Genomic DNA, 25,682 nt, shown 5'->3' with positions numbered 1-25,682 from the left:
GTCTTCGTAATTCCCAACCCTTCAGGTAAAGAACTGCTAAACCACCACTGAGTAACGTTATGACTCAAAATGCAAGTTATTGCTCACTTCTGTGACTCATCCGGCATGGGAAGAATTTCTGTATCTCCAAGTGACAGGGAGTTCACTGATCAGACTGTATTTGTGGGGGGTTGTGGATCCATGGTTTCTGCCAGGGCACCCCCTGTAAAGCCAAAGTTCTGATTTCAGCTGCGAGGGGTATGTTTTGTTCTGTGGCCTGAATCACTGAGATTCTCAAAGGATTGGCCCAACATGGTCCTAATGGGACTGATCCTTCACACAAGTGTTTCTTCGTGCCTTTTGTTGAGGAGTTGGGGGCTTTAAAAGGCAGCAGAAGCAGCGACAGACAAGGCTAGTAAGGTCTGTCACTGAAATCACCACAGCTCGTAAAAGATGAACATTTGCCTTTTCTCCAAGTCTCAAATGGTACCAGCAATTCCTCACAATCCACTGGGGTTTTCCTGAGGGCTGGAATGACAACACCCCATTGCGGGAGCACTGACAAAGGCACAGGCCTATCAGAACTTCCAAGACCGCTGCTGCAGTGACTTCGACAGCTGTAAGAGCTCTCAATGCGGTCTGACAAACTGAGCGGCGATCAGGCTGCTGCGCCGTGGGCCTTGGACGTAAGAACCAGCAAACAAATCCTACAGGAAATGATACAGAAGCAGCAAGCTCTTCTGGAGCTGTGTGAAAGCAAAGCCGGGTTAAAGACACTCCTACACAGGGCTCCTCGGGTCCCGGAGCGGCAATGTGCACGCTTTCAAGCAGGTTTTGGTCTAATTAACAGAATTTAACATGAGGGCACTGAGCAGGTGGGAGAACCTTCACTATGTCAGCATGTGGAGAGCAACGTTTTGATTTCTGCACATACAACCCAGGGACGCTCAAAGGAGTCTGAATTCACTGTATTCTGCGTGTCCGCATCCTCTGGGAAAGGCGTGCACACGGCTCTTCCGGACACCCAACGCATTCACACTTCCTGGCTGCCCAGCCTAAGGGAGGCTGCGGAGTGGGACGGGAGTAGGGGCTGCGGACTCAGGTTTCACGTTCCCCTAAATCCAGCTCGGGATTCAAATCAATTCTCTACAAACAGATGGTGCTTGGGACAGTGGTTTCGAGTGCCATCCGGAGTAGCTGACAGTTCCTACTGAAGAAGGACAAAACATTTTATATCTATTATCTATCAGTCTCCCCCTCTTTTTTTTCTTAAAATACTCTAGAACAGGGAAAGGTTCCCTTGGTTGTGGTGGGTTTTTTGGTTTTGTGTTAGTGATTTTAATGAACCTTACGTCTGAAACAGAAGAGTAGTCTACACATCTATGTAAGGAACAATGACTGTTCCTCACTGATTAATTGGGTGAGAGAAGCCTCAACAAGTCCCTCCTATTTCTTATCCCAACAGAACAGTCTGATTTGACCCCAGTAGGCAGTCCTCATCTTCTCCCCTCCTGCGCCCTCTGTGAGGCCCAGCTACCTCCCTCCTTCCAGGGGGATAACGTGGTATGGTATGCCCACAAAGCCAGCAGGGCTGGAGCGAGATGTGTGAGCGGACGCCTAATCCGCTCAGCCAGGCAGCGCAGCAGCGGGAAGGATGTGTAACACGTTCTTTAACGTGACCGCGAGCAGATGAGAAGTGATGGCGACAGTCAGCTTCGCTTTCAGACTGAACTTATTTGCTAAACTTTCCTTAGATTCAGCTCAGGAAGGGAGGAGTTCAGGCAAGATTTGGAGGCCCTCTACGAAGACCCAAATCTACTGACGTGATGTCATCCGTTCTGCGCCACCGGTACTTGAACAGGACTCACAAGGTCGGTCTCCCCATTTCCTTTACTCTTTCCATCACATATTTAAAGCGATACAGCTGAATCCTCTCCACCTGTGGTTCAGTGCAGCTGAAGCGGCCGTGCTACTCCGAAATGCTGGCTGTTCCACGGGAGCTGCATGTGTGCTTGTTTCCAGTACAGGCTGCCCCGGCACCTTGAGCAGAACCACGGGCTCGCAGCAGCTGGGAACATGTGACATTCCCAGGCAGCGGTGAACCGTTGGGCGACAGCCAGCATACCAAGCCCAGCTGCATTCCACTGCCAGGGTGTCTTGGGAGCTGACAAGGCACAGAGTCTTTGACAGACAGGTTTTCAGCAGCATCCTTACGGCATTACAGCAAACGGAGTATTCCATACATGTACAGCTATTCCAAACCACAAGCCCCTCTGGAGCTCACCGGCGAACTTCTAGAAGCACTCAGGGTGTAACTGGCAGGTTTTCGGAACAGCGGGAGAGAGGAGCCATGTAGCTGCACACAACAAAGCTCTGTGAACGCTGGAGTTCCTGAGGTCTGCAGAAGAGAGCCAGCGCACCTGCAGCTCCGAGCATTAGCGACTGCAGTGTGACCAGCTCTTCCCGGCCCCAGGAGGGCACGTGGAATAAAAGGAGCTAGAGGTGACAGCTGGCTCTGCCCTACCTTTAGCAGAATATTGGTACAGTGTACGCTTCCAGGCCTGCAAAAGATGTCGGAGAAACCGCCTCCTCCCCTCGGGCAGTCGGAAGTGTCCGGCACAGGAACTCTGTGCACACCAGAAGCGGCTGCAAGAAGGGACGGGGACCTTTCTTGGTCGTGGGCAGCGATGCACTGAACAGGGAAGAGTTCCCCATAAAGTCAAAGCTGAGCAGTGCGGAAATGCAGATTTTTATTCTTCTCCAGATTCCTGGGCAGAATGACATACGGGACAGGTTCAGGTGTCCCTTTCTGGCCTAATCCCAGCAGCTAGTCTGTTAGTCTGAGAGAATATCAGTCAGTAGCCATCTGCCTTCTTCGAAGGGCAAGTGTGATGATGCACCTGGCTACCCTGCTGCTTCACAGCACAGAAGCCAGGGCCTACACGATTCCCAAGGTACCTGCAGCACGCACAGAATGGACAGCGGAAGCGCTGAAATATTTCACAGTGGCACGGGATACGCATGTCCTCGGAAAGGAAGGGATTTTGGTAGCTAAATTCCATCTAACCCACTTAGTGGGCAATTGCCTATCGGGTGGTGAAACTGCAGCTGCAGAAGATGATGATGAATAAAGTGTCATTAAAATCCAAACCTAAGAGCCCTGGAGCATGCCTCAGCATGCCCCAACACAAGACCTCCCTTTACCTTTTGGCAGCTAAAACGCACCCGCTCCCATCATGGAAAGGTGCCTGGAACACCAGCTCAAGCTGTATTTAAAACGCCCTTCTTCCAGCAACGATTCCCACGTCTGGGCAGCGCTCCCAAAACGGGGGCAGCGATGCAGCCCGGACCTGGCTGGACTAGAACCATGAACAGTTACCAACACTGTTTCTCCAGCGGGAGCCACCCAGCCCGGCCCCCAGGCAGTTGGGACCCAGCGGTCCCCACTGCGCCCGTCAGGTTCTGCGTACCGGGCCGACTGCTCTGGCGGGACAGCTGAAGGTCAGCTTCTGGGTGAAGATCGAGAGGCAGGGTCGCAGCTCTGAGTAATCTCTATTCTTAGCACAGCAGTGAGATTTTTTGGTGCAATGTTAAGATTTTCCGAAATGCTCAAGTGAAAATACAAACATTTAAACTCAACTAGCAACTGGTATTTCTGACCCCTCCACGACATCCGCGGTGACGCTGTGGGTGGGAGAACAGGTGACAGAAAAGCTCAGACACTGTTAATCAGCTTACTCACTGGTGCAGAGGGCGTGCTGCACGCTGACCGCCCGGGGGGCTCGCAGAAATCGCTCCCCCGTTACACCCATTTGCTTAGGGGCCTTGGGAGCGTGGCCGTGTGAACCTGACCATCACCACGGAGGGTTCTTCAGTTCTGGCTTCTGGGCCCATGTGGGACTGTTCAGTCCCAGCAGCCGGAAGCGGTTATAAACCAAAAGCTCAACGTTTGGGTAAGATCTGTTGTTACAAAAATCTCTCCCACAGCCTGGACGAGCAGCCATCACACAGGAAACCAATAAACAGCGTAACAAAGGAAGAGATTTGTCACTGGTTTCCCAACTCAAACACTTGCTGGGCTACCAACACAGTCACACGTTAACGGGTCCCCGGAGAAAGAAATGCCCTGCGGAAGGGCGCGATGCAGCTCTGTGTGCTGCCCGTGGTTGCACGGCGACTTCCACGGGCACGTTTCAGCGGCAGCTCTGACAAACGCCGGATCCCAAACACGTTCACACCCCCTGAGAGCTGCCAAGAAACCCATTCACTTTCCTTCCCGTCTCCATAAAAGAAACCCTTTCACTTAGTATTTTTCCCTCTTCATCTTCATTTAGCTTTCTCTTTGCTTAAATATCTGCATTTTCTTCCCAGATTTGCTATCATACCTCATTCCTCAAATTTTCTTACTTAAATTACCAAGTTTCACAAAGGGTTTCTTCTAAAAACAGCCGGTATTTGGCTTAAGTAGCCAGCCCAGATGCAAAATAACTGTTCTTCCCGAGACTAAAACCTGTTTTATCTACCGAGTGCTGTCTGACTGCAGAGTGGAGGGAGGTAAGTTCCATTCCGTTCAGTTATGCTAATCCGCCCTCAGACCTAGTACCAGAACTCAGAATGGAGATCGCTAGGAGGGTCCCAGACGTCACCCTCAAACCCAGCCCAACTGCGGAAAGTGTGGAGGGGAAGGAAAATTAACATTCCTTTGCCATTCCAAAGCTTCTCCCTCTGCTGAGGCATCAAGGCTGAACTTTTTAATTTGTCTGACAATTTGGAATTTCAATTCCATCTGCCAAAAACCATACCCTGTTTAACAAGCGGTTCATCTCATTTCGAAACGCAGTCTGGCCGAGCGCTATCGGAAACTCAAGTATCTCCTTAACCTCTGGCTCCCTCAGGGCATGTTAAAACCTGTAAAGGGCTTTGCAAACATCTACTGACTCAGAACACGTCTGGTCCGTGTTTCCTCCTGGTGTATGCTCAGCTGCACCAGGTCCACTTACTTCCCTGCTGACCTCCGTATTTTCTAGCCACTCGCTTGTCTGAGAGCAGAACAGTGGGTCAAGGCTGCAGCTTCGGGTTCAGTTGCCCCAGGGCGAGGTGCACGCGGCCGTCAGGTGACTTTAACTGCTGGGGAGCTGACAGAAAGGCAGTTCTGTGTGCGTGGAGCTCTTACCTCTTCTTCTTGGTGATGATGAGGACATCGTTGAAGAGGAAGAAGTACACCTGCTGTCTGGACGTCCTTTTAGAGAACAGCCCCGTGTCTTCTACGTAGGCTGTCAACTCGCCCCTTTTCACCAGCCACCGCGAAGAGGAAACCAGCGGAAACGGCTACAAAGCAAAAAGGTGACACTTCAATCCTTCCGAAGGTGACAGCTTAGAAAAACAGGGAACAGTTTTATGTATTTGGGGAAAAAAAGGCTGGAGTAAAATCAAAGCTGTGAGATTGTGAGTGGAAGCACAAGACAGGGTGTTGAGGTTTAACGTCTCTATCATTCACAGAGCGCACACGGCCTAACCTGCACACCCTTGACCACCACTCACACGCGGCCTCACTGCCCCCCCGGGGATAAAAATGCACAGACCTCACCGGTCACACGTGGGATAGACCAGGCTGAGAGATCTCCCGAGCTGCTTAACACCCGTCCCCAGGGGCACGTACACTGCCCTAGAGAATCAATCATTCCCCAAGCACGTATGAACGCTGGAGTTTCCTCCATGCACCTCACAGCTTTTCCACCCAAACAGCTGGAAAGAACTTCAGCTGCTCAGGCACGAGGGCGACTGCCCACTGCACAGCATCCCATCCCTAGGGCCCCGGCAGATGCTGCTGTGCCTTCTGATGCATGTTCTGCACCACCTACAGAGAAGTACGCGGTACAATCCACTTTGCAATGCTGCGAGTGTATGAAGACATGTGTAAGCAGATGATGAGACAGCACACGAGATCAGACTGGTCCTCAGACAGTACTGGACACCGTTATGGAGATGCTCAGAGGGCTGGAGCACCTCTCCTGTGACGAAAGGCTGTGAGAACTGGGCTTGTTCAGCCTGGAGAAGAGGAGGCTCCGAGGAGACCTCATTGCAGCTTTCCAGTATCTGAAGGGGCTACAAGGGTACTGGGAGAGGACTTTTTACAAGGGCCTGTAGTGATAGGACAAGGGGTAATGGGTATAAATTGAAATCAGGGAGGCTTAGATTAGATATCAGGAAGAAATTCTTCACAGAGAGGGTGGTGAGGCACTGGAACAGGTTGCCCAGAGATGTTGTGGATGGCCCATCCCTGGATGTCTTCAAGGCCAGGCTGGATGTGGCTTTGAGCAACCTGGTCTAGTGGAAGGTGTCCCTGCCCATGGCAGGGGGGTTGGAACTGGATGATCTTAAAGGTCCCTTCCAACCCAAACCATTCTGGGATTCTATTCTATGATTCTATGTTCGGAGCATGCAGCCCCTTTTTTCTGTGAAAAAGCGAAGTACACAAGCAGTGCCAGAAGGCTTACCCACCAAGGGCGGCAAGATCCGCTGCCTCAGCAAACCGACATCCCAACACTGCTCTGCGACAGAGCACGCAAAGCAGCACGGGCTAAGCAGGGCTTGAGTCGGCTGTCCGTTGTAACGCGTCGTGACATCACACATTCGCTGTTGGAACCGCTGCAGGTTGTCAGGGATTAAAGCAGCCTTCAGCGGTTCACCCTGCCCCGGGCCGAGTCCTCCCCAGCACGTGTCCCCCCTCACCTTCAACGGGCACCCGCTGCACAAAGCCCTCGCTCCCCGGAGAGCTGCGCCAGCGACCCCTCAACACCCAAACCAGTTCAGCAATGGATCAGCACCAGCGCAGCTCCTTCACCCACAGTGACCCTCTCTTTCTGCGTTCACGTTACTGAGGGAATGCCGGTGTACGGGATCCTCACACAATTCCCTTCGGACATTCTTCCCAGTTAATCTGGGCTGATGTACGCGGTGTTGGGCTATACAACTTCTTTGCAGTTTCCAGTTCTGTGTTAGCCAGTGGTTTACTAAAGGCATTTCCCATGTACTCTCCAGTCTGGAAATGCGGAATTTTGTTTCAAATCCATATTTCACAAATACATTTTTATCCACGTCTGTCAGTGAGTCTGGTTATAACCCACTAACTTAATCAAGCTCAGGAACGGATGGATACTGTCACTCACTCAGGGCAGTGGCTAACAGACTTCTACCCAGCCAACTTCATGACCTTCTCCTGGGGCCGTGCCATGGAACTCTCCTTAGGGAGGATCATTTCACTGGGGACACATCATTACACCCCACAGGTTATGAAAGGCCAGTTCAGCTCAGTGCTGACATTCCCAGAGGATTCCACAGTTTTGTATCAAAATCTGGCTTTAAAGAAACAAAAAAGGGCCTGCTTTCCATCCAAACTCTGCTGGTTCAGTACCTTCAAGTGACAGGAGATCAGTTTTTTTAAACAAATGGCTGTAACGTTCCCTGAAACGCAGCGATGGTTCCACGAGCCACTGCGCCACGTCGGCCCAGACCCCGACCGTCACGCCATCGCGTTCTGGGACTTGGCAATGTTGGAAGACTCCGGGGTGGATGGTCCTTGATCAAGTTTGTTTCATGAACACAAAGTGTGTTTGAGAAAACATTTTTCTCATTACAAAGACGAAAGATTTAAGAATAAAAACTTCTGAATCTTAATGAAAAGGTCAAATTCTACAGATTAGCCACGTACAAGTGACGGTGTTTCTGAGCAGCTTCTCTTGCACTTCCATGAAATGCTCTAGTCACATCCAACAAAATAATACACAAAGATGCCCAAACACCATACGAGGCTGAGCAAGAACAGAGCTTTCCCAGCTGGTAATGGATACAAACCCGAGTCACAGCACCCTGATGGCTGTTTCACCAGTACACAGAACAACTCTGTGTGAGCACGAACCAAGAATGCCTGTAACCCGTACTCGGAGGGAGTTACTCACATTTTCCTCATGGGCTGCATTCCAGAGGCAGCCTGCTTCTACTTTCATATTAATTTTTCCTTAATTGCCAGAAGGGCACATCACATGTACCATCTCCTTTCTCTATAAAACAAGCTGTCAGGAGGTGCAACGTACTGCAGCGTGGCCAGAGCCGTCTCTCCCGACAGCTTGGCAGGCTCCCAAGCCCCAGATAAGGCCTAAACCATGGAGCAGTTACATTTAAGAGGCACAAAGGAAAACGCTTCCATAAAAACACAGAAAACCAAAATAATGCCGCTATCACTCCCCTGACACTCGTGAGAGCTGCCGGTTACGGTGTGTCCAGGGGAGCATTATACAGGGCCTCCGGCACCTGCAGAGTGGGGGAAACCCACGGGGAAAGTGGGAGACTGCAAACCCTTCCAGCACCTCACACTGCAGGGCGCTCCTGTTGACTGGAAATCTGGGAATGAAACTGCAAAGCGGCTCGCCCAAGGACATCGGGCTGTCAGTGCTGTTTCAGACCGTCCGGAGAGCTGGGACTGTTACCCACCACTGTCAGCACAGACGTCACTGGCGAAGAGACGGTTTCGCTTTTCGTCAGTGACCAGTGCTAATTCATTCTGTTTAAAAATACCGTTCCCGTAGGTCTATCCTGACGCTCCCTTTGAGAAGCCGCATCCCGAGACCCCACACTCCTGGTCAGACGTGGCACTCCCCAGGACCAGGGGCTTCCAGGGCTCCTGCCACCCCAGAACGTGAACCTCCCGGACTGAACAGTCACACCAGCCCTGCAGCCCACGCTGCTCTGCTCGTGCTGGCAGCGAAACCAGCAAAACCACTCACCCGCTCCATGCCTTACCTTGATTCTGAATTCCAGCTGGGAGTTAATGGTGTACATCATTTCTGTCCTTTCCATTTTCCGAGCACCTTCGTTGCACAAACGCACCAGCTAGAAACGAGACATGCGTTCAACAGGTTTCATGTGCTCAAGACACGTAACCAACTGCTGCCTCACAAAACGCACTCCGAGGAAGCGTAAGAGAGACAGAGGAGTGGACGTTCTCACGCCGGGGCACGGACATCCTGGTTTCAAGCCCAGACTGAACACGGCCCCAGGGACCTGGTCTGACTGCCGAGGCCACTCTGGATGACCTCCCGAGATCCCCCTCGACCCGAATCATCCCACATCACTGTGGCAACTGTTTACTCTTCAGGGGAGTCCAGATGGTACAAGCTTCAGCCCCGAGTCCAGGCTGGGAAGGGCCATAGCCCTCATCCAAGTTAATGGTCAGCTTCAGACAAAGAGCCTTGCAGAACGACCACCCGTGCCCCACGCTGCCGTCACCCCGCGCACCGACCCCTTCCTGGAGGGAAGCCCCCGCGCAGACGCTGCAGTCCCATCTCGTCAAACGAGGGCAGGCAGCAGCCCAGAAGGTTCCACAGCAGCTGAGCTTCACCGAGCGGTTCGAGCAAGCCTCAGCTGCACCAGTGCTGCACAAACACTGGGAGGCAAAGGCAGGAAGGCACGGGAGTGCGTTCCCCTTCGCCCCGCCACGTCACACAGGGACCCAGCCCCCAGCAGGCCTTTTCTGCTTTTGTAACCCAGCGCTTTCCACACCACGCGCTGCTCCTGCAGAAAATCCCAACGGCAGCGGCAGAGTGCTGCCGAGCTAACGGTACTTCAGCAGAAACCCAGCCCCGGAGGCCTTTCCTGAAAAAAGCCGTTCAGTGTCTGTATGCTGCAGCACTCCTCCCCTCTGCATTATTCCCACTTGGAAAACACTGCTTTTTCCCTCAGATTGCACAAGAACAGTCAAGGCCCGCAGTAACGCGTCCAGTCCCAGTGTGCAGGGAAGGATTTTGGTTTCGGCAAAGCACGCCCAGTACTTCGCGTTTCCCAGCGCTGTGATGCACTGCAGTGTCTGAAATTGTGAGATCCAGAGGCAAAACACAGGCAGCCCCTAGGTCCTTGGGTTGTTCTGATTTAAGGAGTTGTCTGTTTCCAGAATATTAAACAGATGGATTGGAACTTCCCACCAGTTGTAGGAACACTGGTAATGGGATTGCTCAGGTTCAAAGGGAAGGACCCAGCATTTAGTATAGAAGTGCTGCTGGAAGGTACAGCCTGTGCACGGCAACGGGCTCGTGCTCTCGCTCCACCATCACTTCTTGGCAAAGAGCAACTCTGGGCAGCTGACAGAGGGGGACCTGGTTAGCTTACAGCAAGACTGAAAGAACGCTGAGCTCGGCTCAGAAGGTTCAGACTTTCCCTCTGCTGTCACGACAGGGGTTTGGCTTTTTTACACTCACGTCCGCCATACGGCCTGGTCAGGACGACTGGCAGCACACAGAGTAAATCTGCCCAGCTACACCGTGCATGAGGCAAACAGAACGAGTAACAAATGCGAAAATCCATTCTCGGGTGACTAACCGAAACCAAGGCAGCCACCTCTCAGCGGGTTTTCAGTGACAAAGGCTTGCAGCGTGACTCAGGAAGGTAAAGAGTCAAAGCAGGAGAAAATCCCGCACCCAGATGGAGCTGCAGAACGTACCTTGCTCACTTCTTTCAGAGCTTGCTTGCAGTTCTCATATTTTGATGAATCCTTAGGAGTTTTCTGACAAATAGTCTGAAACAGAAGGTCAGTTACTTCTGAGGACTAATTGGCACAGATTGAGAAACAAAACACTGCAATGTATTTCTTGTTAAATTTGTCTTTGGTTTTGTTATGTTCCCTTCTCCCTGGAAACAGCTGGAACCATTATTTCTGGTACTGAAGCCTTAAAGATCAAATTCATAAACTCCAGATGGTTTGGGGTTGAAGGGACCTCAAAGCCCACCCAGTCCCACCCCCTGCCATGGGCAGGGACACCTTCCACCAGCCCAGGTTGCTCCAAGCCTCATCCAGCCTGGCCTTGGACACTCCCAGGGATGGGGCATCCACAGCTTCTCTGGGCAACCTGTCCCAGTGCCTCCCCACCCTCTGCGGGAAGGATTCCTTCCTGATGGCCCATCTCAATTTTGCTCTTCCCATTTGAACCTGTTACCCCTTGTGCTGTCACTCCCTGCCCTTGGAAGAAGCTCCCCCCCCCTTCACTTTGAAGCCTCCATATAAGGTTTACACAACCGTCTCCAAGAAAAACAAACCAAAACAGTGGAAAATGAAGCACGTGGCTCGTTCAGATTCTTTTGGCTGAAGAGGGGAAGGAGGCGCAGGAAAGCGAAAAGCAAGCAGGGAGGCACAGCTCGCGACACCCCGGGTCATGCTGGGCTGTTGTTCCGTTTCTTGCCTACAGACCTACTGCAGAGAGCATTCGGTGCCCGCGAGCGAACTGAGTGGCTGCCCAGGCGAACCCGGGCAGTGTGCAAATACGCAGGAGAACGGCGTTACTGGATGTTTCCGGATCCTACCCGGGCTGGAAGCTGAGCCTGGATTTCACCTGCACTACTGCTGGTGGTCCTGCTCATGAGTGAGTGGCATCTCCACTGAAGACCCCGGATCCTGGTGTGCCCTCTGCCTCACCACCACCCCCCTGCAGCCCATCGCACCCCCCAACTCGGCGGGCAGCCTGCGCAGAGGGAACGTCTCGCAGCGCCACGCGCTGGCGGGAAAGCGAGCGGATCGGTACCACTGCACTCACACTGCTCCCCTGCCCCTGAGCGGGGAGGCCGGACGCCAGGGTCACACCGCGACCCGCTGACGACCCTGTTCCTCAGGGTACTTACTGCAGAAGGGCCCTCTCCTGATCTGCATCACAGTCTTGGGTTTTAAACTGCAGCGTTTAATTTCAATCCTAACACTACCTACAGCTTCTGTGCTAGACTCCTCCTTGGTTTCAGAATCGCTTGACCCCTTCCTGTACAACTTTTCTCTTGGAATTCCTAAAGATTTCATTTTTGGACGGGGTGCGGGAGCAGGACGTACCAGCAAACAAACACTGCAGTACTTCACGGTCAACAGCCCGGGATCTACAGCCCTGTGCCTGCTGTGAGCGAGAGGACAGGAAGAGACCGGAATGAACTAGGAACCGAGTGTGGAAGAATGGTAACGCTGAAAGGACACGCGTCGCGGGAAAACAGACAAATAGCTGATCTCACATCCATCAGCAAGGGAAGGCGAGTAACTCTCTGCATGGGAAGAATGAGGAAAGAGATCATCGGCAAATTCCGGCAGTCTTCATGGGCCTCGATCCGTGATAACACCTCTTTAAACGCTGGATTTCTGGCTCTGGTGGGAAAAGCAGGGAGAGAATCAAATGACACGTTTTACCAACAAATTGTGGAGTTGGTGCATTTTCAATAAATCGCACATTTATTAGTAGGGACGGGTGATGTGAAGGAGTCGTGTCGACTCGGCCCTCAGCTTCACTTCAGCTGGGCAAGCCCAGGACTGACGTTTCGACACCCGAAGCTCCCACAGGTGAGTGCAAGCGACGCGGGTAGCACACGAGGAAACGCACCTCTGGCGTGCGGCCCAGCCCCTTTTCCCTCCCCATTACTGCACCACACCTTGCACAGGAAGGAGAACTCGGCAGGTAAGAGGGTGCTGAGGCGGAAGCCACAGGTTCCGCACCACTCGCTGCTGCAAGGGGGTGATTCTGCAACCGTGTCTGAAGTTTGGCTCTTACAGTAGTTTCTGCAGGGTTCGCTGCTGGTAGACTTCATTGGTGCAGTACTTCACGTAGGGATCAAACGTGGCAGCAGCGTGCTTCTCAACTATGTCACTGATGTCATCGATGAAGATGTTGTTCTGATGTCTGGCCTCAAGCTCGTTAAAGAACCTGCGATGGAGACAGGAACTCAGGTTTACAAGGAAACAGCGTTTCACAGGTCACCTGACACAACCAGTGTTGTTTACAAACTAGTGACCACCTGAAGGGTTTGCGAAAGGGTGACATGGCCTCCCCTCTGGCAGAACGGCACGGGAAACCTCCACCGGGGAAATGGAAGGGTGAGGGTGGCACCTGGCCGAGCTCAGCACAAGCGATGCCGCCAGAGCGGCTTCCCCTCCTCAGGCTGCCAAAACCCAAGGGTTCTTCCGACCCAGTCAGACTGGAATTTCCAGAAACAGGGTTGGAAGAAACAGCTTCACGCACCAAGAACACACTTCCTCCTGTAACAGAGGGAGTACAACACCAGAAACGTTCAGTGAAATCAAGTTAGCACCAGGAAGCAGGCTGCGCTGGACGAGGTGCCCGCGCACCACACACACCGCTGAGGTTAGCAGCTGCCTGGAATTCCACTGGGCTCCAAGAAAGAAACAGGGAAGAAGTCTCCAAGTCAGTCTGCCATTCCTCACGAACCACAGGAGATTTGACCACTGACCACCACGAACTGCAGGCGACTGGAGTCCGTTTCTGCCCTAGGCAGACACGGCTGTAGTTGGGAGAACTTCCCAGCCTGCTGCCAAGTTCCTCTGCTCGGGAAATCGGGAAGAGCATTTCTTCGGCTGCGTGCAACGGCTCGCTGACAGGGTGTCTGACCTGCTGGGCTGGACCTCCCGCTTCCAGACTTTATCTGGCGTTTCATCAGTGACAGCATCAGTCACAGCCCCTGAGAAGATGAGGGACAGCGGAAGGTCTGAGAGCAGGGAGAAGCAGCACACCCACGTGCCACCCCCGGCACGCGGCGTCAGAACTATTCCTTACCTCTGGAAACCGCCCACCGGAGTTCCACCCCAAGACTGTCTTTTGTTGCCTCCTCTGCCCAGTACTGTATTCAACGAGTGAACCAGACACGTCATAAAAAGCCTTCAATTAAAATTTTAGGGTAGATTCTGTCAAAGATCAGTGCCGAGTGATGGAGGGATTACAGCCCATTTAACCAGCCTTAGTTGTGCCGCGTGACTGGCGATTTTTGCTTAACACCAGGAAGATGTGTTTAAAGCATTCCTTTCTGTTGAACCCAGAACTTCCCTGGTTAAAGTCTGGGCAAAAGCTGATTCGTCGCCAACAATCACCCACTTGGGAGAGACAAGAGAATCAAGGCTCTCGGACCTTTATCAGGCCTTTCCCGACTCCCAGCAGTGCTGATTTTCATTCCCCCACATAGGAACAACTGCGAAGGCACCAAGAGAAAACCGGGGCAACAGAACGGCGCGTGGTTGAGGGTGCAGCCTGTACCCTGCGTCCTTGCGGGTGAACTCAACCCTGCCACAGAGTGGGGCTGAGCAGGATTCTGCTCCTCCCCTGGCACACCAGTGCTTGGGGGTATTAAAACCCTGCTATTTCAGAGAAGTCAGGGGAAAGAAGGATGTCTTGGAAACACCCTGAGTTACTCTACAACACTGGAGTACGAGTTGTGGGAAGGAGGGGTTCCCTGTCCTCAGTCACACCGCGGTTTGCGATGAGAGGACCTTCACCTCTTACTCCTCATCGTGGCCAATCGTGGCCGTTTAAGTGTCGATTAGTGGCAAGAAGAGCTGCTCTACACAGGGCACATCCCCACTGCGCACTAAACACCCTAAAACCCAGACAGAGACTTCGTGTACTGCTTTATCACGTAACCTTTCCGAAACAACGCCCTGAGGGTCTGCTCTGAGAAAGCAGCCCCTGAGATGGCAGCTCCAGGGATCTGGAAGACACTGGCAAACCAGTTGCCTTGGGGTTTTTGTCCAGCTACATGGTGTCTGTGTCAGTCGGCACAGGATGCGGGCACCACCAGTAACACGACGCAAAGGTCTCTCAAGGACGGCACCAGCTAACCCTGTGTTAAAGGGGTACAGGGGGTCTGCGCAAAGCTCGACAAGCCCCTCAGCACCTGCTGGTTAACACGAGAGGGAGGCAGGAGCAGAGAGAAACAAAACCTTGTTACATGGTCAGCACTTGAACGGCACTGCAAACGACTCCCTGGATGCAGCAGGTTTTCTGAAGAAATACAGGTTTTATGCAGCTGACATTCCAATTTCATCCACCCAGCGCTGGGAGAAGAGAACCGCAGACAGGCCAAGTTTTACGTTAATGTTGGCATTTCTTAAAGACACGGTACAGCCCGTTAGGGGTGACAAAGGCAAGTTTATTCTGGCTTCGTCCCACCGGGTTTCACCAGCTGACCTCAGGGTCAGGCTGAATTCGCTGGTGACAGACACACAACTGCTCCTGCCCCCCCAGCACCTTCTGTGCCCCAGGCAGCGTCGGAGATTCGCAGATGCCCCTCCAACCCGACCTGCTGCTACACCCCTGGGCAGGCGGGAAGGCAGAGGTGGGGACGCCTGCGCCGAGACTGAAACCCAGCACGAGCTGTACTCAGTTTCAGAGAGGGTCGCACAAGTCGGAGACAAGGAAACTGCACAGCTGGAGTTTTCTTTAGGATCAGCCATCATTCCTTCGGAGGGGCGGCCGAAACGGAGAACGCGATGGCGCTTGAACGGGACTTCACACAGGACAGGAGGGAACGCACTGAAAACCACTTCACTGCTCTCCACCAGCTGCGTCAGGACCTCAGAAAATCTTTGAAGAGTTAAACCCACCCCCATCAGCCCCCCCTGCCCCTCAGCTCGCTGCCAACAGTACCTTGGGCTGAGAAACCCTTCGGTGGGTACCGGCCAACAACGCACCTCCCTGCCTCGGCTGCGTGCTGGGGCTGCACTCGAGGTTGGCAGCTGGACTGACCCCAGCCCCCATTCCCCGTCCCCCTGCGCCGCTCCGGGGGAGGAGGGAGAGAACAGGGCAGCAAAGCTGAGCCCAGGAAGAAGGGAGGGGGGGAGGGCTTTAAGACCTGGTTTTCTCTCTCCTTTACTCTGTTTGATTGGTGATAAAATCGATTTTTCCCAAGTCCAGTCTGTTTTGCCCGTGACCACAATGGGTTAACAATCCCTCCCTGTCCTTGTCCTGACCCAGGAGCCTTTCCCTGTAGCTTCTCTCCCCCACCCAGCTGAGGAGGGGGGTGATGAAGCAGCTTTGGTGGGCACCCAGCCCCCAGCCAGGGTCCCCCCCAACGTCAGCGCTGCGGGAGAGGGAAGCTCTGGGATCAGGGAGGGTTACCCAGGGGGAGAGGGCAGCGCAGCAGAGCCGTCAGGGTCGTCACCCCCCAGTCACCACGGCAGTCGCTGCCCCAGTCGCCTCCTCTTGGGCCCTTCTCCTGCGCGTAGCCACCGCTGGCAACGGTGCGGCCCGTCTACGCAGCATGAAAACGTACCATGAAGGGGATGGATGGGAATCCAGGCACTTGGGGTATTCTGTTCAGCATGTTCAAGCGAATCATTTGAAGCCAAAGGCTTATTGTATTTTCTGGAAAACGGGCTATTTTCTTCAAGGGCACTCTTTGTATAGGTAATTGCCAGGTATTTAAGTATTGCACAACGCATCTGTATGCACAAAGATTTCTGAACTCTTTAAAAAACCCCAAAACATTCTTTCTCAAGTTCTGTTCACCCAAGAAAACGAGCGGAGGGAAGCACGATCCTGTTCGGATTTGTTGTTCCTGCGTACTGAAGTGCTGTATCTAATCTCGCCTCCAATAAGGAACCTCATCATAAAGGCACAACCCTGGGTCAGGAATGCACGTCCCAACGGCACGTTATGTTACAGTCACTGTTTACTGACGCTGCTGTCGTGCGGGTCCACCTGGGGGTTATTTCAGCTGCCAGAAGAACCCCCTAAATGACTAATTCCGAGATATTAAAGCCAAAGTGTCCAGCAGTGAGGGCTGATGTCAGAACCAGCCACGAAGGGACCGATCTGAGGGAGCACAAGGATAACACAACTGTCCCAAGTCATCAATACCATGCAAATCCGTAAGTGTGTCCTGTGGGCACCCAAAATGTAGATTTTAATATGTGGTGTTTTGGACTCAGTGCTCTACAGTACACCCCCCAGAATCCCCCTGCAATCAAAAAAGGCCCCATCAGCAGTAAAAGCAGGTTAATTTTCCCAGCATTAACTAACGATGAAGTGCTGTGAGAAAGCTCACCCGGTTCCCAGCACGTGCCCCTACTCATCTCATGAAATTCAGGTGCTCGGGCAAGAGGGTAACCCGCCTCGCACACCCACGCCGGCGTCTCTGCCGGAAAACAGTCACAACTATTTGTTGGTGTCTCTTTCTGCTAAGGCCCATTTTCTGGCATTCCGCAGGCTTTTTACTGGTCTAGGCAGAGACAAACAAAATGCTAAAGCTTTCCTTTCTCCTACAAATTCGGCGATTTGACCTGTCAGACCTGTTGTTCTTGGAGACACATCACCGACTTCTCTGTGACCCCTCTTTCCCAGACAGGCTGCTGGGAAAGCACTCTCTTTCCTACCAGACGGCGACTGGAGAGGGGTTTGCTCCCTGCCGAGACCGATCGCCCAGTATTCTCCGACCACACAGGCTTTTGTTTCCGCATACGCTGCCTGTGGCATCCCCACCAGCTTTACACCTTGACATAACGCGGCAAAGCGTGTGGTTTTGTGCTCCACCAGTTCTGAACTCCCGTGTTACACACACACACGCCAAGAGTTCGCTTCCTGAAGGCACCTAGGAGCTGTTTTCATAAACACACACACTGTGTGCTGCCCGAGTTACTCGGATCAGCTCCTCTTTGTCAGAGACATTCCAAGTCTGAACTCTGCTTCTAACAAAGGCAGCTTTGTCCCACCAGAAACGGCCCTGTTGTGCACGAGAAGCCTATCTCGGTGTTTCTGGAGAGTTTCCACTAAACATGGTCCAAGTCAAAGGTCCTAGATACAAGCTTTCAGCAAATCTTTCAGCGAAAGACAGCCCTTTTATCAGTTCACATTCTTCAGCTCACCGGAGCTGGTCTGAGCAACCACAGCCACCGGTAACTACGCTCGTGCATTCGTACACAGACTGTCTATTTTTACATAAAGGAAAGGCTGCTTAAACTGCAGCGTAACGGGACAGATGCTCAGTTTTATAGCAAAGGGATGGATTTTGCTACTTTGAAAATGGGAAGTGACAGTTCGGAGAGGCGTCTGCTGTCACATCACTTTCATTATTTACACCAGTGCGGTTGCAGAAAGCCAGCGCCAAGGTTTGTTGAACAGTACTGCGTAACTCGGGAACCACAATGTGTTTTCATGTAAGTTTAAGGAGTTACGAATCCTGGTCTTGCTCCAAGTTATAAAAAACAAGTTCTTAAACTGTTAGACCTCCTAGACAAGAAAGAGTAAGATTGTAATTTTAGGCTAGTGTGGTATTTTTCCATTCTTACTCCCCTCCCCCTTGAAGACTTAATCAAAAGGGTTGTAAGAATTCCCCTAAAAAAACTGTTCTCTCCACCCCCATCTCTGCTTTAAATATTTTAATGGAGAAATTTAAAAGCAGATTTAATGATTTGGAAGGCTTATTCAGCCCAGGGAAAAGCCAACCCCACAGCTACACCAGTATGGGCAGCTGCATCTCATAGAAACAACCCCAAGGACAGGCGAAGCCCCCAGGCCAGTTAAACCTTTGATTTCTCCTAAACTATCCAAAAAGGTGGCCGTTACCCTCTGATGCGACAGCAATGTTTGTCTAGCGAAAGCGGGCTTGTGGTGCAGTACTTCTACCAGTCACATTCCACATGAGAAGCCGTTGAAAAGAACTACTCCTTGGAAATGAGACTGTGACACCCCGGCAACGCTGCTGTGGTACAGCTCCTCCCTGGGGCGGTGGGCATGCAGGCAGCATCCAGCCTCTGCCGGAAGACCTCGCTGTAAGAAGGGAACAAGGGGATGGAGAAATGAAGGAATACTGAGAAATCCACGTGTACACCCGTTACGTAGCTCCTAAATCAGGTTTGCACTTGACAACTCGTGAGACTCTCAGTGTATGCTCCATGGAACAAACTCTTGTTACTGCAGAAAATTCACAAGTCAAGCTGCTGCACAACACATGGAAAATTCCACAGACTCCAGGGGCCTTCAGAGAAACAGGCCAAGAAAGGACACAGCCACGACTGGGAACACGAAGCTTGAGAAGCTCCACAAAGGTAAACGCGGGTTTAACGCTAAAGAACTCCGAACGGCACAATTCCTGCAGGAAGGGAACGAACGAAGAAGCTGAAAAGATGCGAAGGACCGACCACAGATATTCCCAGCCTGACAGATCCTCACCCCCGTTTCCGAAAGGAGGCTGGGATTCCCGTTCCACAGGCAGAGAAACACGAAGTCGCACGGTGCTACGGCTGAGCTCAGTCAACCCTCACCAGGCCGCGGGCATCCTTTAGCCCCTGCGCTCGGCCGCAAGGAAGGCAAAAGCAGCACCGGCGGGGTTTGTTACGCCGACCAGTCATTCACCCGCTGACGCTGCTATTAGCCAGGCTGCGCTAACGAGCAAACTGCAACACAGCAAAGCCTCACAAAACAGCTCGTAATGCTGCAGCACGCCGACTGCACGTACGCGTGCAAGTCCCCATCAGGTAATGCTGCAGCAACTCCAGCAGCCACAACCCACCTTACACCACGCCAGCGCTACCGTTTCGGTGCAGCGTGTCTGCTTTTCCTGTTACCGACAAAACTCTGCAAAACCAACCCCGAAAGCCGCAGGTGCAGGACAGCCGACCACCTTTGTAACACTAACCCAGGTCGGCGTGAGGCGCTACGGGGTGTGCAGCGCCGGGCAGAAACAGCCAAGTGCCCGTGGTGTTTACGTTAGAGATACCAGAGCCGGGCCGTGCGCTCGCGCCGAGTACGTACGGCTGCACGCCGAGTTCTCGGTGGCAAGTAAACAGTGAGTCAAGCGATTCAGGGAAGAACTGACTCTGCCAGTGTCTGAGGGCAAGGATGAAACTCTTGTTTAGTAAGGGCAGGCTGCGCTTAACCCGACAGCCGCGAAGACTAGGTGTGAGCGTACCAGCATTTCGCCTAGAACGGTGGAGGTTTGACGGATGCTCATCTCTACCAAAGACACGGCGTTCTTCCCTTCCCTGCCAATTTCCAGGGGAAGAAACACCGTGCCTATGCCACTGCATGGGACCTCAAACACAGCGCCAGGGTAAGTCTGTCACTCGTGGGCATGTCCACGTTATCTGTATTCTCCATCCTCAAACCAGCACGGCAGTTTTGGAAGAAATAGTTACTTGAGGTTCCAGTAACAAACTTGCTTCTGTGTTCAAACAGGCATTAAGGCAGTAACGGTCAACTCCAGTTCGGCCCACTCGTAAGCCCCCCTTACTAAACCAGTACAGCCACAACGGCGAGCACCCTCAGGCCCACCAACGCAGGGTACGTGGCGGGAAAGCCACGGCTTTCCCACTAACAGCAGGATGCCCCAGAGAGCAGGGACGCGGGCAAGGCCCAGCTCGGGTGGGCGCACGCTGCCACGCACCACGGACAGGCCTGAGCACGGCTCTGCTACCCACCGAGCTGCCTGGGAGGTACATAAATGCAACGGGCTTACTCGGGGTACACCACCAGGCATGAGGTCAGCAAAATAAAGCCTTAGCTGCTTGCACGTACGAAATGGACCTTTAGCACTGCGAAGGCTCTGAAGAGTTCTAAATGTTAAGAAGTTGTGAGGGTTTTAAATGCAGAAATGCACTACCACACTCACTTTTTGCTCGCTTCGTAAACATCCGTGATATTGGAGAAAAGGTGATGGCTCTCAGTTTTGGTCATTGTGAGGCTCAGTTCCCTGGAATTTTTGAACATCCGGATGAGGATCTCCAAGCTCAGCAAGTAAGAATGCTCAGAAGATATCACTTCAAATATCGCCTGCAAAGTGGAAGGGGGAAAGAAAAGACTCACTATTGACCAGGAAAATACAGAGGAGTTGTTACTGGATGTAAGCTGGAGATCATAACATATATAGCCATTTCCATGACAGCTGTAACATTCACTTAGAAATGTCATTTAATACTAGAAAAACATTGTGTTAACAAGTCTATATTCAGACTTTTCAGTGCAACTACCGAAAGTCTGAAGACAAAACACCTACCTTGATCACTCTCTGCTCACAGGCCTGAGAGGTGGGCTGTGGGCTTTGTTTTGGTTTTAGTTAAGCATGTCTGTTTTCTGTTTCTGTGGTCTGGCTGGAAGGCTCCTATCAGTCAGGCTCCTGCTGACCAGCCAGTATTTGCTTTTGCTCTTTTTAAACAGAAGCTCCCACGTTGTTTACGTGGAAGTGTTCCTGGGAAATAGAACTCTGCCTACCCTGACATCTGCAGAAAGCAAAACCCTGCGCAAAGTCAGGTTTCAGCCTCCTGTCAGCACCGACACCTTGGTTACCTTTCAAACACCGAGTCAGGAGCAGGCACGAGCCGCTGAGCTGTCTGCAGCAGGGACAGGAGCCTGGAGGCAGAGCCACAGCTCCGCCGTTTTACCATCCCAGTGCCATGCGGGGCAGCCCCAGCCCCAGCAGCTGGCTGACATACACAGGGACTCGTAAGGGACGCCTGGACTTCGAAATACAGGTATTTGCTCCATCGGAAATTTTCATCTCTCATGCAGACACCTCTTCAGCTTTTAGACATCTTTGACCTCTCTAGGCCCTATTTGCTGTTAATCTAATAGAGTTCTTGTGTACATACATGGAAAAAGTTAATTGCCGTGAGCCCTTTTGTCAGGAGCTCTGCCAAGTCGCATCTGCCAGCAGTGCTACCGCTGGGCATTACCCAGTGACCCCCCAGCAGCGGTGACGCAGCTTTGTTCTCCACGTAACTCACGTTAGTACTTGCACGTCTAAGTTCATTAGTGATTGCCAACTAACTTCCCTAAGCATCCGCAAACCGAAGGAGAAGCGTACACCGTAAATGCAGCAGTGCCCATCCGAGTATTCAGGAAGGCAAAGCCCATGGCTCTGCAACGAGACAGAGGGTCCAGCAGCTGGGAGTCCACAGGAGTCACCGAGATGCTCTGTGCGCGCTCCGGAGACACCCTGCTCTGCCCGGCCGGGTACCAGCACGGCAGACCGCGGGCAGGTGGAGGCATTCTTCCTGAGCATTCCCAACTGAGCCAGACCACACAGAACACTCTGCGGGGGCCGTCTGTTCAGCAGATTCGCCGCAGAGTTCAAGCCCAGCACCTTCCGCCGGTGTTACGAACGGCAGCTTTTACCCAAACACAATTTGCCTTGGGGATCCCCCGGCTCCGGGATCCCAGACTGGGCTTTCAAAATTACCCCTGCCCTTCCAAAAAGTCTTCTTCAAAGAACGGAGAATTTTTATAACAAAATAACAAGTTTGGGATTTCTCAGAACAAACCAAACAAAACCCAGCTTCAGCCGAGGCCTTACGGCTTTGTGCGCTGTGAAGTCGATCACACTCCACGGAAGCTGCACAGGGCCGTTACACAGACAAGGAAAGGCGGCTGATGTCCACACCAGCCATCCCTCCGCCCTATTCCCTACCTAAAGAGCCGAAGGGATCTGGCGAGAGGCAGCCGCAGCAGGCAGGCGATGGCTACAACGCAGGTGTCGCTCACGAGAGCGAACGCCGCTGCGCAAGAAGATACCAAAGGTGATGCCTAAAAGGGCACTGAATTGCCTGTCTGCCAACTCCCTCAGCCTCACGCACCCAGAGAACCAATCCATACATCAGCCAAACTGGCAGCAGCTACCCACTCGCTCAAGGCGCAGAAAGGTGCCTAAAAAAGGGCATTTTGCCTCTGCCCAGCAGTTCCCTGCCCAGCCTTCAGCCTCACTGTACTTCTCCCGGCTGTGCTCCCCATGGAGGGCTTTACCAGCGCTGCAGAGCTCTGCAGCTCACCAGTTTCCACCCAGACGTCTTTCAGCACAGGAAAACATACTCTAATTATTTACATTATTACAACTCTCTAATTATTGTTGTTGTGGAGGGGTTTTGTTCATGCTTTTACTGAGAACCCGCATGGGCTTCGTGCAGTCTGGTAACAGCCAGCCGTCAGAAATAAGTGGGACAAAGCCCCTTTGCTTCTAGGTGTAAGGAAGGGAGGGCGCATTGTCTCACCACGACCCGCACGCATTTTGGAGAGCAAATAAAAAGGATGTAGAATCCACCCTGACTTTGAGATGCAGGAACTACGCCACATTCAGAGGCTGGGGTGGCCTTTACCAGGTGTTGCTAATGGGGTTTCTGAATGGCATCTGAAAGCAGGCGGCGGGTCACCTGCGGGACACCAAGGTGAGCAGACGTTTGAACCCTGATGCACAGGTGACACTCAAGAGCCCAGATGCCTACTGCAGCCTGCACACACACACAGAGCTTCCAGCTTGCAAGACACGAGCTATCAACACTTATGTTAGTTCAAATCAGCCTGTGTGACACATTTCCTTCAGAGAGGAGACGCAGAGACCCATCTCACTAACATGTTCTGAAGGATGAGTATGAGCACATGGACATTTAATCAGGGCAGGAAGCAAACATGTACTTTTCTGCAGTGACTGCATGATGATGGCAAAAATCATACAACAGGCTCTAAAAAGCGATTTAAAGAACAGATGAAGAATAATTGATAAAAGGCAGTTTAAAAGAAACGCAGCAAAAGCACGACCTGGTAGAACAGCTCCAACTCAAGAATGTTTATTTAGGCTCCCCCCCGAAAGAAGAGGTGGCCAACACTCACACAAAAACCCCTCAGGCTTGAGAACATCTTCCGTAATGTTAAAGACTCTGCATTTTAAAGGCATCTAAAGAACTTGTTCTCTTTGAAGGGATGTAAATATGACTCCAGGAAACACAGACTAAAGGCTCCTAAAGGGTATGACTGAAGTAAATGCCTTCTCCCCATGCTTCCCAGCAGGAGGAGGCAGGAAAGCAGGACACATGGCTGAGTGCTGCACAGCCTCTTCCTCAGAAAGAGCAGGGGAGGGTAGCCAAAGCAGCGTAGCGTTCTAAAGAACAACCACACTCTTGTCTAAAGCTCACGTCTGCAGAGCAAGATGTTTCTGTACTCCACGGACGAACCCAGCAGCTGTAGGTCACGCAGCTCAATTACCATTTGAGACTCGGTACCACGCCTGTGAGCATCACCAACGCGGGGCAGGCCGCGCTCGGTGACGCTCGCTGAGGTGTGTCCTGAAGCGACATGAAGGCACCGGGGCAGATTACCAGGGCAGGTACAGCTACAGCGTTTCCACTAAAGAAAACCTGGGTTTTCCTAGGAAGGACATACCTCAGGAAGTGCAGGTATGGGGCTGGCTAGGTCAGGCCACCTCTCGTGCATTCTGACATAGCCCCTGTAAGTAAGGAGGGAGGGCAAAGCAGATAAAGTGGACAGAAGGAGCAAAAAGGAAGAGGAAAACGGATAAAGAGGACAAAAGGGGGGAAGGAAGGAGACAAAGAAAAGATAACTACATCAGTAACTGCTGCTGTTGTCTGTCCTGACAGCACGGATGCACTTACTCCGTTCCAGCATGAAAGGAAAAGGGTTAGTTACAGTGATCGGCAGCGCTCTCACCCTCCGAGCTGTTCACAGCATCCGTTACCACTAAGTGCATTATAAAAAGTGGTTCTTTGTTCCTCACTGCCTTTAAGAACGTGTGTCCCCTCCTGCGCTCTGCGAGGCTGACATTACACCTTCCCGGGCACGGCAGGCAGCAGCGACTGCTGCTCGGGAGGAGCCATCAACCAGGCTGTGTCTGCTGGAGCAAGCGCAGCCAGGAACCACCCCCCAGCAAGACCCGCAGGATGCTGGCGGGAGAGCCGTGGCAGGGACACAGGCAGCAGGTTGGTTTGTTTATTCTCCCCGCGGAGAGCAGACACTTCGGGACAGGACAGGGAGCAGTGTGATGAACCTGGCTCCTTATCTGCAGAGCACTCACTCAGGCATGCAGCGCATCCCGAAACAATCAACGGCAGTGTGTTACTTTAAAGAGTACCTCCTGTCTTTTCCTTTCTTCCTGGCTGATCACCTCCGATAATCCATTCTTCTTTACCTAAAAAAAAAAAAAAAAAAATTAAATTGTTAACATCTTTTGTAGAATAATGGGATAAAAAAAATACAGGACTATCAAAACACTGCACTGAGGTTTCGGCTGAAGAATGTGTCCACTTGAGAAAGACAAGGAAGAACCAGCAGAAACGAAGACTAAGTCAGTGACACCGGCCGTCTGGCTCACCGGAAGAGCTAAATCATTTCACTAGAGCTACCCCAGCACACGCACATGAACTACCGCAGCAAGGGACGCGCAGCTGAACCTGTCACCCAGCACAGCCTCCCTGGATTTCACACACCAGCACAAAACCTGCTTTCTCCCTCCAAGTCAGATCTCTCGACTGACGGTACAGCACCAGCTTTGTTTTTCGAGCTGGCGTCCTCGTTTGTTACACACACCTAAGGGCACAGTCCAACTAGGCAGGCGGTGTGTCGGTCACAGTACTACTCTGGAGGCGCTCCAGATCTGCCCTGAACAGACATGGCAAAGTCCAGAGCAAACACCTCTGTGTTTCCATCCTCAACCCTTCGATGACGTCTCTCCCCCGCTGCCCCCTTCAGCCACATCAGCAGAGACAACTCCCCTGCTCGCCACAGACAACGTCAGGAACTCCACCCACAGGCTCAGCTACCAAACCCCACCTCAGAGACCCCGACGTTCACCCTCCCCTGGTGCAAACTGCACCCATCATGTCGTTTGACCCGAGAATGTGTGAAAGAGGTAACAGCAACAGCCCAGAACGCGACGCACCACGGAGGGACCGACTATCCCTCTCCTCCGGGAGCGCTGAACGCCTCAACCCAGAGGGTCACCTGTGGGGGAACCTGGGCTGGGGTCTGCGCTGAGGAGCGCCACCCTGGAGTGCCGTGTCCAGTTCTGGGCTCCTCAGCTCACGGACCAGGAGCTGCTGGAGAGGGGCCAGCGCAGGGCCACGACGAGGATGAAGGGACTGGGGCACCTTCCACGTGCGGAAAGGCTGGGGGAGGTGCGGGGGG

The 25,682-nt window shown here is 52.6% G+C and overlaps 1 protein-coding gene across 1 annotated transcript in view; it reads right to left on the bottom strand.

The window, feature by feature from the left end:
* The window catches only part of ARHGEF26 (Rho guanine nucleotide exchange factor (GEF) 26), a gene marked incomplete at its 5' end in the record, with an annotated part of 39,479 nt that overhangs the window by 6,867 nt on the left and 6,930 nt on the right, over positions 1 to 25,682 (bottom strand). Inside the window, 7 exons of the mRNA XM_010154445.1 lie at positions 5,153 to 5,307; positions 8,779 to 8,868; positions 10,472 to 10,546; positions 12,016 to 12,145; positions 12,546 to 12,698; positions 20,389 to 20,549; positions 24,631 to 24,687. Coding sequence (XP_010152747.1) covers positions 5,153 to 5,307; positions 8,779 to 8,868; positions 10,472 to 10,546; positions 12,016 to 12,145; positions 12,546 to 12,698; positions 20,389 to 20,549; positions 24,631 to 24,687 — 821 coding nt within the window. The remainder of the gene's footprint in view (positions 1 to 5,152; positions 5,308 to 8,778; positions 8,869 to 10,471; positions 10,547 to 12,015; positions 12,146 to 12,545; positions 12,699 to 20,388; positions 20,550 to 24,630; positions 24,688 to 25,682) is intronic.

Source organism: Eurypyga helias, unplaced genomic scaffold (assembly GCF_000690775.1).
Source record: "Eurypyga helias isolate BGI_N326 unplaced genomic scaffold, ASM69077v1 scaffold16526, whole genome shotgun sequence".
Classification (NCBI taxonomy): Eukaryota; Metazoa; Chordata; class Aves; order Eurypygiformes; family Eurypygidae; genus Eurypyga; species Eurypyga helias.
This window is presented reverse-complemented; position numbering and strand designations above follow the sequence as displayed.